The sequence below is a fragment of the Planococcus citri genome, chromosome 1 (genome assembly GCF_950023065.1).
Source record: "Planococcus citri chromosome 1, ihPlaCitr1.1, whole genome shotgun sequence".
NCBI classification, from domain to species: domain Eukaryota; kingdom Metazoa; phylum Arthropoda; class Insecta; order Hemiptera; family Pseudococcidae; genus Planococcus; species Planococcus citri.
The window spans coordinates 62,485,757-62,498,174 of NC_088677.1; the positions used below are offsets into that span (position 1 = coordinate 62,485,757).

The 12,418-nt window shown below is 33.5% G+C and overlaps 1 protein-coding gene across 2 annotated transcripts in view; it reads left to right on the top strand.

The window, feature by feature from the left end:
* The window catches only part of LOC135833201 (kin of IRRE-like protein 2), a 389,993-nt gene that overhangs the window by 361,053 nt on the left and 16,522 nt on the right, over positions 1 to 12,418 (top strand). Inside the window, exons 8-11 of one of the 2 annotated variants that reach the window (XM_065346885.1) lie at positions 1,468 to 1,652; positions 6,392 to 6,536; positions 8,347 to 8,460; positions 10,032 to 10,065. In XM_065346885.1, coding sequence (XP_065202957.1) covers positions 1,468 to 1,652; positions 6,392 to 6,536; positions 8,347 to 8,460; positions 10,032 to 10,065 — 478 coding nt within the window. The remainder of the gene's footprint in view (positions 1 to 1,467; positions 1,653 to 6,391; positions 6,537 to 8,346; positions 8,461 to 10,031; positions 10,066 to 12,418) is intronic. The other variant, XM_065346886.1, reaches the window with a different exon arrangement.

Below are 12,418 nucleotides of genomic sequence, written 5' to 3' on the forward strand. Positions count from 1 at the left end.
GATAACTGTCTGGCGCCAAAAAATGGCCTTATCGAGACTACTCCTTTTATAATTCTGTCATCTTCATTCTTTCAAGTTTCGCACAGAATATCAAAAAAAAATTGATGTAGTGATGTAGAAGGGGAGGGAAGTGTCATGTTCAATTTTTTTGCAAAACCCTTGACGTTTTTAAAAATCTTTTTTTTTATGAAAATTTTTTTAAAAAGTCATTTTTGTTAAAAATTTAGAGTTTTTTTTTTTAAAAAAATCAAGATATTTTAAATTAATGTTATTTACTCAATTTATTGAATGTGTTTTCAATTTTTTGGATTATGTATTTTGAAATTTTTTTCTCATTTTCTTCAAAGTAATATTGGAAAGTACTTTGCTTTTTGATTAATTTTGATTTTCTGTTCATTTTTATTCGTTTTGATTATTTGGTATCAAGTTTCAAAAAGTGCATCGATGGTTTTGCACTTTTTTCAATTTTTCATTCTGCTGCATTATTGATTCTCAATTTTTAAAAATTCAACTTTCTCAATGTTTTGCATTATTTTGATTTTTGTTTGTTTTTTCTTAATTTAGAAATTTTTTTGGTCATTTCTTTTATTTTATGTTTTCAAGTTTTTTGCTTTTCAAGTTTCCATCTTTGTTTGCACGTTGAGAAAAATATACGTGAATTTGTTGCAAAAAAAATAAAATTTTTCAAACATTTCTTGAGGAAGATGAAGAACGTTAATTGATTTCATTTTTTATTTCTTTTCTTTTTTTCAATCATAAACGCATGTTGGCAGCTCTGAGATAGAAAATTTTCGACAATTTTTTGAGTATAATTCACCAACATTTTCATTTAAAATGTTTGGGTGGTAGCCCGAGCCATTTTGCGTTTTTTAAAAATGAGACATCTTAAATTTCTCAATTTTCCAACTTTTAAAAGTCGGGTTGGGGATTAAAAATACCCTCGAATCGAGTCGAAAATGGTTCAGAAGGACAATATAAAAACTCAAATTGCACCTTTTTAGTGCTGTTTCCGAAATTTTACTCCATGCTTATAGGAGGTGTCCAAATCAAAAAACACCGTTTTTTTCGAAAATGATCCAACTTTGAGACCCCTGGCTCCTCACCTCTTTGGTCTTAGGGGCCCACATTTTTTCTGGTGGCTTTCTCATCTCAAAAAGTACCACTCCTGCGAATTTGGTCCAAATCCATGATCTTTTTTTTTCACACTTCACCCTAACGACCAGTGGATATCGTTACACAAAAATGATCTCAATTTGTCGAGCCCATTACCTCAATCCCCATAACCTAAAGAAATTAGCTCGTAGCTCGTTTAAAAAGCATACGCCCTGAGAAGGCCGTATCATCTTCTTTGTCGCCGTCGTCATCGCCATCGCATTCCCACTAATTGTACGCTCAGCATAACGATCTATATAACGACAACCTTTGCAGACCTGCTAACGAGTAAAAATTTTGTCCATTAAATTACAGGTGCGCCGCAAGTGTTGAAACACGCGGAACGACAAGAAGTTGTGGTTCAACGAGGCGAAAGCGCTTTATTAAGGCTTGTGGTTTGCGCCGATCCACGTCCAAGACGTACTGCCTGGGAATGGGGTAGTTTACAACTGGAGGCCGGAGCTGGTGTAGGTCGTTACCACGCTGAAGAACTTAAACAGGTATTTTATTATAATGTATTCTCGTATCAAATTCGGATTAAACGCAGGTGTTGTCGCAGACTCCACCGAGTTGCGCTGCCAAGGCAGATTTTTCTTTAAAAAAGAATTTTTAGACTGGAATATGTGATGAGAAAAGAGATGAAGATAGTCTTCTATCTTTATAATGCTAAGACTTGCAGTACCTACCTCCTACCTATACCTGTAGGTGTAAGGATTAGGTACCTACTTTAATCGACGACTGTATTATAAACTTTCAAATAGCGAATTAATCGGTGTAGCTTGCTCAGCTTTATCTCATATATTGTTCGAATTTAATGAGGTGTGGGGTATTTTTGAAACCCTATCCTGGAAACGTTGAGCTTTTTGTACGTCGGTTTGAATTTCAAACTGTTGGTTTTTCGGTGTACGAGTAATTAATCAAAAACTCATCGATGAAAAAACAATTAGCTTAACGATTGCTATCATCGTATTATAAGCCAGAAGCCGCAACATCGAGCAGAGAACATTAAACGATGTACGATCGAGTACGAAAGGGTTCTACGTACATGTTTAGTAGGAGAAAAAAACGGCCCGCAGATAACGCTAAATTACGTCGAATTGGCATACCCGGGTTAGGATTTTTCACCATATAAACGATACACTTACGTAAATGTCAAAAGCCATAATAGTTTGAAAGTTCATCGTAGGATATAAAATATTCACGCTAAACTCGACGATATATAAAACAATCCGCCACCAATAGATACGAGTGTCATTATCATAGAAAAATCATTTATTGATTGCCACCGCTCGTACACTAGGATATACATAAAGTATAAATAAAAAGAATCGAAAAAGCTAAAAAAAAAAAAATACTCTCATCCTTGTGTATTTTTTCGCCATCATTTTAATACATACAATCGAAGTTCAAACTGCGTGGATTTTCGTTAATAATATTTTTTTGTCGATTTTCATCGTTTCGTCCAACTTCCGCATTCATTTGAAAATTTAATACGAGAGAACATTTATGGTGGGATTTTTTTACTCGTCTTTTGTGAACTTTTCTCGTATTGTTTCCTCTACTTTTTTTTGCACCGTTCAAACAGGTCAAAAATGTAAAAAAGATTTGAATTGCAAATCTTGGCCCGTTTATTTACTTTGTCATTGATTTAGAAAATTTGCATCGAAGAAGGGTTTTTATTTTATTTTTTATGCTGTTTGATGGTTTACTTACTCGACTTTCTTGCGGTGAATCTCGACGACGCGAGTCCGTCTAATGAGTAGCTACCTTTATTATGATTTTTTTTGCATTTTTTACATCGATGGTATCTATGTGAACTAAATCATTGTGAATGGTGATTTTTTTTATAACCCCCTGCTTCTCTCTTATTCGTAGTGTAGGTATGCTGACATTATTCGCAATTTCGGTTAACGAACGACTGTGTCGTGTTTGTTGGTACATTATCGCTGACGTATGGTAATTTACCAACTAAACCCCTTAATCCCCTTAGTACCCATCTAACCTATCTACCCTTGTTTTAATAATTTACCGCTCAAAAGTATATGTTATTTTAATGCAGGTATTAGAAAATCACTTCGGTGAGTTATAATTATCGTAATTCGTCGGTCGTAATATCTACGATGGTAGTGGTTGGTGATGGTGGTGCACTGCATAGTTCTCGATGTAGAAAATTGTCACCATTATGGAAATATTAGACTACTCGTAATATTCATAAATTACCGTCACGTCATAGACACGAATCATCTTAATTAGCAATGTCAATATTATACCAACCGGTAAAAATGTTGGTAATTTGATGCTTTGTTATCGTACCACGGTTTACCAGACTAAATTACCATGTTATAACATAATTATTGTAATTTGTCGTTACGTATCTAGATACGAGTAGATAGAGAAAAATACATAGTTTTCAAATTAATCAAAATTTTTATTCGACGTTATATCTGTTAAAAATTGTAATTATCGTGATAAACATTATCGGAGGGAAATGGTGATTATTTTAGGAAATTGTTCGATATGAGTACACAGTAGAATAATATCTCAGAAGTTTATCAAAATTGCTCTTTATAAAAATATTACCTATACATAGATACCTACATAAAAAACCATGCTAGGATAAAAGCAAACAAAATTGATTTTTTAGTTCAAAAATCAGAGCATAATTTGATTTACGAGTGTTCATGATTTGTTAGTGAGATAGGTAACGACTATGGTAGTGGAAATTCGGGTACCATACCTACCTAATATTAGTTGATTATTTTTGTGATGTTTGGTAATATTAACCTGATGGCAATTTTGGTAATTTACCAAGGTAATTTGAATAATTTTTGTGATTTTTTTGCGTTTACGGTAATTTTATAATCAATTCAGGTTCAGCAAAAATTGTGGTAATTTTCAGAGTTGTTACTAGATTTTGATTTCATTCATAACTAAGTAGTTTAAAAATTGAATAGCTCATAAAAACAACCCTTAGGACTCAACTAAACATATTCGAAAGGACAAAACATTGACTTGGAAAAAATATTTTACGTTAGGTACAAACAAAAACAAAACTGAAATCAAAAATCAAAAGTGAGAAAAAGATAATTTTTCAGTGCATTTTTTTAAAAAAGTCATCGGTGAATGTGGTTGGAAAAAATATTAACCGGTTTTCAAGCGAAGTGAATCGAATCGATTCATTCAAAACCGATTGGCGACTGAACAAATTTATTGATTTCTAGGTGAATCATTCGCGAACGAATTGATTCATATAAGTGACTCGTTCGCGAACTAATCGATTCGTATAAGTGACTCATTTGCGAATGAATCGATTCATTTACTCAATTTTTGGTGAATCATTCGCGAACGAATCGATTCGTATAAGTGACTCATTTGCGAATGAATCGATTCACTTACTCAATTTTCAGTGAATCATTCACAAACGAATTGAATTATTTTTTGTGAATCAGTCGCGAACGAATCGATTCGTATAAGTGACTCGTTCGCGAACGAATCGATTCGTATAAGTGACTCGTTCGCAAACTAATCGATTCGTATAAGTGACTCATTTGCGAATGAATCGATTCATTTACCCAATTTTCAGTGAATCATTCACAAACGAATTGAATTATTTTTTGTGAATCAGTCGCGAACGAATCGATTCGTATAAGTGACTCGTTCGCGAACGAATCGATTCGTATAAGTGACTCGTTCGCAAACTAATCGATTCGTATAAGTGACTCATTTGCGAATGAATCGATTCATTTACTCAATTTTTGGTGAATCATTCGCGAACGAATTCATTCATATAAGTGACTCGTTCGCGAACGAATCGATTCGTATAAGTGACTCATTTGCGAATGAATCGATTCACTTACTCAATTTTCAATGAATCATTCACAAACGAATTGAATTATTTTTTGTGAATCAGTCGCGAACGACTGATTCGTATGTGTGAATCATTCGCGAGGGGAATCGATTCATTTACTAAATTTTTGGTGAATCATTCGCGAACGAATTCATTCATATAAGTGACTCGTTCGCGAACGAATCGATTCGTATAAGTGACTCATTTGCGAATGAATCGATTCATTTACTCAATTTTTGGTGAATCATTCGCGAACGAATTCATTCATATAAGTGACTTGTTCGCGAACGAATCGATTCGTATAAGTGATCGACTCATTTGCGAATGAATCGATTCATTTACTCAATTTTTGGTGAATCATTCACAAACAAATTGAATTATTTTTTGTGAATCATTCGCGAACGAATTGAATTATTTTTTGTGAATCACTCGCGAACGACTTGATTCGTATGTGTGAATCATTCGCGAACGAATTGATTCATAATTTGAATTGATCGATTCGGCGAATGGTTCTTTCAAAAAATTGTTCAATTCGTTCATGAATGATTCACCAAAAATGAGGGTCGTATTAGTGTTCACCTACATAGCGAGGCAACTGAGCAACCGAGCAACTAGCAACTTCAAAAGTCGTTCGGTGATTGGCTGAAATACGAGCAACCAAGCAACTAAAACAAAAAATTTTGGTTTGGTTGCTTGGTTGCTCTGTTATGTAGGTGAGCACTTACTTTGTAGGAATCGTGCAGACCTAGTGAGATTTCAAGTTTCATCGAAATCGGTTCAGCCGTTTTCTAGGTACCTAATGAGTTTTAAAAAATGTTGAAAAAAAAAATTTGTCGCTCGATGAACTTGGAAGTTTTTAGCTTTTGGACCTTGATGATGATGCCGAAAAAAAAACAGAATAAAATTTATTTGTAAAAGGGTGGGGAGCGTGTGGTTATGACTGGTTTACACGCTTTCTGATGCCAAAAACTCTGAGCAGGACAAAACCGCTCATGATCATAAATCTACTCGTATTTTAAATACTGAATCAACCTGATTATAGCGTTTTTTACGGCGAACTGGTTATGCAATTTTATTAACATTGAAAATGACAAAACACATGCAGATAATTTGCAGGCTGAGCTTTTCACAAATTACTACATTATGTACATAAATAAGAAACAAGGGTTTTTGAAGTAGCTGAATCCTCCTTTTGAGGAAAAATTCAGAGAGATTCTACCGGGGAAGGGGCATACTTGGAATTTTCGTAATTTTTGTGATCTCAAGAGGGAGGATGAGGCAGAATTCTGAATTTTCATCACATTTATATAAATTCACAAATAAAGAAATATTTAAGCTAAAATTTTGGAAAAAATTCCATTTGATAATAATTTATGTATGTAATTTTTTCAGGAGGGCAGAGAAGACTGTTACGAAGCGCGATTCCATGTGAACGAAGTAGATCATCCGGATTCGCGCAATTATTACCTGACGGTAGAAAACGAACGAGGGCACGATAAGCACGTGGTTCATTTGACCGTCCGTGGTTCGTATACTGGCAAGTTTCGCTCATATTCACTTATCACTTTTACTAACATTTAATTCATAAGTTTTTTTTAAAAAAAAAAAAAAAAACCTAACCAATTTTATTATTAAGTAGCCATAATTATCTTGGTGGTATAACCGGACATAATTATACTATACTTGCTTATTATAAATTAAGAGTGGGTGCATACGCGTTTCACACTCATATCTGCCAAGCCAACAGACATTTGTCAGTATAGCTTACATCTTTTTTTTTCTTCTTCTCTTATACTGACAAATTTTTTATTACCGGCTGTAACCTTCTACGTACGAGCTTAAAACAATAGTTAAGATGAGGATCGCTTTTGTAGTAATCGAGCATATCGCTCTCCGAAACCTTGGTAAAAGTTTGTTGGTAACTGTTGCTTTGGGTAGATGCGTTGAATTTTTAAAGCATCACATCGTGAAACTGTTATTGTAGCGAGAAAAACAGGGTATGGTACAACGAACGATGAATAATTAAATTCACCGCTGACGATACAGGCAGAAAATACGTGAAAAAGTATTATCGTGTAGTTAATTACAAGATAATCGTTAAGTGTACCTATCGCTGGATGAGTTCAACGACGTTGTGTGAATATTCGCTGGCTAAGTAGGTAGAAATTCACTTGTGTGAGTGACGTGTTAAATTTCTGGAGGAATAAAATTTTAAATTAGAGGCAATCAAAAAATTGCTGGAGGCTTCATAATAGCCCAAAATTTGTATTTCTGTTAATGTATGGGGGTTGAATTAAAGAAATTATTCACGTTGGATCACTTCTCTCAAAAAAATGTATATTTCATAAAAAATTCCAGAAATTGTTAAAGTTTTAAAATTTTCAAAAATTCGCCAAAAATCCAAAAATGAACGTTGACACCTGAAATTTTGATTATGATGGTTTCGGGACATGCTCTTTCAATTCAGTTTGGTTTAATTTAAATCGAAGAATATGAGTTCGAAAGATTCTCTCGTTAATACAAATTTGAAAATATTACCCCTATTTTTCTCATACACTCATTTTGGCCAATATTGTCTTGAAATTTTACACGCGACGATCGTATAGTTATACTTACCCATGCCAATAAAATCCGTCGAACTACCAAACGGATACACCTATCTCCTCTGCTGTCTGTTACACGAAGAATAATTTAGTATAGTAGGTTTAACTGAGGGTTATTTATTGGCTTTTTTTCAACGTAAATTACATGTTTTATTTATCCCTGGCATTATATTATGTGTGACCTGTGAAAAAGCCACAAAGACAGGGATAGAGATAGAGAGACTCTAGAATGAGCTAGGTACCTATCTAATTTGAAAGAGGACGAAGGGTGGTGACTCGATTAGTTAATTAGAATCATACAGCACATGCACTCATACAGTGGTGGTAACTGGTAACTCATCGTGCAAATTTATGTAACCTTGGATTGGGATTTTGGAAAATATGAAAATTTTTTCGCCTATACCTATTTTTATTGCTAACTGTGCTGGTAATGTTTGCGGTACTTGGTTACCTTTACACGTAGAGGTATAGAATGAGGTTACTGCAGCGAACGGCTATGAAATCGTATACAACTTTACGAGCAATCTGCCATTTACTGTTTTCCAATCACGTGTTAAACGGCTATTAATTACGGGCAGCTTGGCTATATAAGTTTGTGTATTTAATGGAAACACGCGAATGTACACTATTTTTAAGCTATTATATATTTTTTTCGCTAGGTATACTATTATGTAGCTTACGGATGTTGGGGCGTTTTTTGACAGATTTAGTGTAACGATCGATTTTTTTTTTTTGCATTTACAGAACCCTTACCTATGATGACTGTGTTCACTGTGGCCGTTGGCTCGTTGGTGGTTTTCATGATCTGCGTACTACTTTCAGTGTATATTATCAAAAGCCAAAAATGCTGTTTTGCGAGTAAGTTGGATTTTATTTGATTTATTTTTTGTGTTTGACTGAATTAGTGCAGATGAGATGATGGGAGGAGGGGGAGGATGATGAAGGATTAAGACCAAATTCAGTGGATCTTTTCATTTTGAGCTGAAAATCACTCCAAATTTTTTTTTAGCTCTGGTAGTGCTCCTAGAGAGGAGATTATGAGTTCATAAATAAATGGGGGAAGGGGAATTTTCGAAAAATCGTGGTTTTTTCACTCTAGTCTCTATTTAACCTATTCTGGGAAAAATAGATCAGTTCCAAAATACATATGCGTCGACCAAGGTAATTTTCATCAAAATCCAAGATCTTTTTAGGATTCTAGTGAGCGTTTGAGAATTTTCAAATCGCTCATTTTTGGGTAAATTCGTGTTTTGAATATTTTTTGTTTTGTTTTTTTGAACATCGAAAGATATTGTTTCTGAAACAAGGGAAACATTTCGGAATGCAGAGTACTAATTTTTTAGTCATTATTGGCAATTTCAAGAAACTGAAAACATTTGGCAGGTTTTTGGCTACTTATATTTTTTTGAAAATATCCCCTCTTTAAGGATCTATATCTCCCCTTCAGTGAAAGCTCTAGACCTGAAAAATTTTCTGAGTGATTTTCAACTCAGTTGGAATTCTCCCATTTTTTTTTTTTTTTTTTTTTTTTATTGTGATTCACTTTAATGTATGTAGAAACGTAATTCGTTTCTCATATCTTATAGGATGGTAATAGGTAATGGTAGAGAAGGTATAGGGGTTGAGACTTGGAAACATTACTGGAGTGCGCTCACCTTCGACAAATCTCCTTTCGTATATTTAATACTAACACTTTGAAGAGTTTCTCTCTTTCTCGAAGAGGTACAACAAGGACCTTGAATAGACCTACTTGAAAATACAGTGACTCTAAGGGTACCCAGACACCCGTTTTATTAATCTTAACACTCTGTTATTCTTTTCATTTTTTTATTATCGTCGCCTTGCTCGAGCTGCATACTATAATAAGTGAGAAGAGATTTCGTTAATTAAAACAGAACAGCAGGGATATAAGAGATAGAGAGAAAATCTGGTGAAGAAGACTCGTGTACCTACGTAAGTACGAGTATATAAGGATATAAGACGTGCGACGAAGTCTGCTACCAAACCTTCGAGTTCGAGGAGTAAATTGGTTAATTAAAAGACTATATAATTAACGATCTAAATTAAGATTCGGTGTTAATGTGGATATTGGGGGGTGTGCGCGGATAAGACGAAATTATACATTCGAGTGTTCCTATATTGACGAGAGAGTGTATTTACGGAAGGGTTCGCTATTATATGAACGATAATGTAAACTCGAGTTGTCGAATGGTTTTCCATTATTTACGCTATTAATTAATTTTTTTCCGCCTTTTAGCGAATAAATTGAAATTATTGTAGGGTATATCTCGCTCTAGCTAATCTATCTATAGCTTTATGTAATGCCATTTACAGATGATGGTGGTTATTCTATTGTATTTATGTAAGGTTAGTTTTAGATTTTATGAATTGTATGTAAATTTTGTATGTTTTTTTTTCTGTGCTTTTAGGACGAGGTGATTTCAAACCAGCAGATTCAGAAAGGTAAGAAAAAATTATTTTTTGGGGTATTCAATAGGTAGATATATTTTTTTTAATACACGACTACGTATATAGTGTAGAGAAGTAAAAATAATCATGAAAGAATTGAAGGTCGCAGGAATGAAATGTAGGTAACTTTTTTTTAAAACCAATGAATCGCTGCATGAGTTTTTTTGATACATTTTTGGGGCTATTTGATCAAAGAACCATAATTGGATTTAATGAAAATAGGGCTAGAATTGAATTGTAGCGGATTTAATCTTTGTAGATATATTTTGAAAAACCAACAGTTGCATTCTCTACTTTAAATAAGTGTGAGGCTACCTGATTGGGTTCAAGGAAAAAAATTCAACTTTTTAAATCATGTTATTGGAGGATTTTTTCGATCAAGAAAATTTGTTACGCTGGTTTTGACTTTTTAGGACCCCCAAACTTATATGCTGTGGGAAAGGCTGAAAAAAACTTCAAAACATTCATGTTTCGAATAAGGACATATAGAATTGAAATGAGTGAAGTTTTGACCTTCCGAAAATCTCTACACTCCTTCTCTTCCGTCAATTCATTAATTATACTTAAAAAGCTTTGGTTCCCTACGTTTACTTTCTGTTTTCGAAATTAAGAAGAGATGCATGAGGTGTGAAACTAGAACTAGACTAACTATTCAAGAACCAAAAAACTCAAAAATAAGGTTGGTGTGTCATTTTCTAATCGGTATACAGAACTTGATTTTTAAATATGCTATATCGCCGATTGCTCGAAACAAAATTCTGTTGAAAAGCCACAAAAATCTATCTACCATTTTGTCGCTGGAAAAGTACAAAAAAGTGGGAGGGAGGCTTAAGCTAAAAATTCTAAACTCTCAATAGGCATTTTTAGAGCATCTTACAAATGAGAAGTATGCAAAGCTCTAGCTTTCCAAGTCAATTTAGAAGGGTGAAGAGCATAACAAGAAGTATTCGAAGGTCAAAAAATATTTAAAGAACTGGATTTTCCCTTCCCAGACTTCTTTAAAACGTTGATTTTTAAAGATGTTACCCAACTTTTGATTTTTTCAGATTGATTCACATTTTGGCTTACTTTTTTTTACCATTTTTTGTTCTGTTCGGTCTCTCGAATTATGAACATAGAAATGATATGTGTAATGGGTTAACATTTGGATATCAAAGATTAAGAAATCTACGTTCATTGAATCCCACGTGGAAGAATTCTCAGAAGTTCAGAAAATTTTCCACCACTTTTCTATGTATCTAGAACTAAAAAAAAAGTTACAGCTTTTGCCATCTTGGGATGGGTCGTTTTACAATATTTTTTTTTTCCGAAATCTGATGAAATCTGGCAACAAATTATGGCCCAATAACGTCAATAAGTCGAAGAAAAATTTAAAATTTTCAGTTGCATATTTCCTCCCTCCCTCTCCTTATTTTTTGAAAATTCCTCAAATTTCGAGTGTTTTTATTTGAAAAAAAAATCTTTGAGGTGGCCTTTTCATGTCTTTAATGAATTATTAATGAATATTTGCATAGTTCTTGATTGAATTTTCAGAATTACCAATGATCGTTCTTAGGCCATTAGAAAAGCTCAAAGTTCGTTTTTGTCTAGTTTAGGGTTTCTTAAAATATTACCCACTTTTTTCTTTCATAGGTAATATGCTATGATAATTTTCTGATCAACTCTTTAATGAGGTAAAATTAGAACACTGGATATCAAGAGATCACCAAATTTTTTTTTTAAATTTCGACACTTGAAAACTAAGCTCTAGGTATCTAAGAAGGGAGGGACTTGGAAATTCATCTAAAAATTTTGACATTTTTCTTATACCTTGTTGAGGTCATTTGACCCCGATGATTTTTCATTATGGACTCATCAATTTTTTTTTAAAATGAAAAATAACTCACGTCATCTTATTTTATGATCCAATGAGAATTGTTTGCTCTGTGATCATCTTCACTCAACCTCTTCAAGTCTTACGTCAAACTGAATCAGAATACTAAATTTGAGCCAATTATTATGTTGCAATGATTCTGATGGAAATTCTCAAAATTTTGTAAAAAAAAATGCATGTAAATTTTTTTAAAAATTACCCATCAGTGATGTCTAAAAATAGTAAAATTAATGTAAAGGATGTATGGTACTCGTAGTAGACTTCTGGGACCAAAAACAAATTTTTTGTGTGATTCCATCTAAAATCTTGCTAGGTTTACTCGTATTCTGTGTAACGATGAAATCGGACTAAAAAATGTTATTGGTGTAAAAATGGTCATAACTAGAAACCCTGTTTTTTTTTGTTTCTTTTCCTATGTATAAAATAGGCAACAAAAAAATTTGATAATCTCTGAAATTTCATTCCCAATCTGAC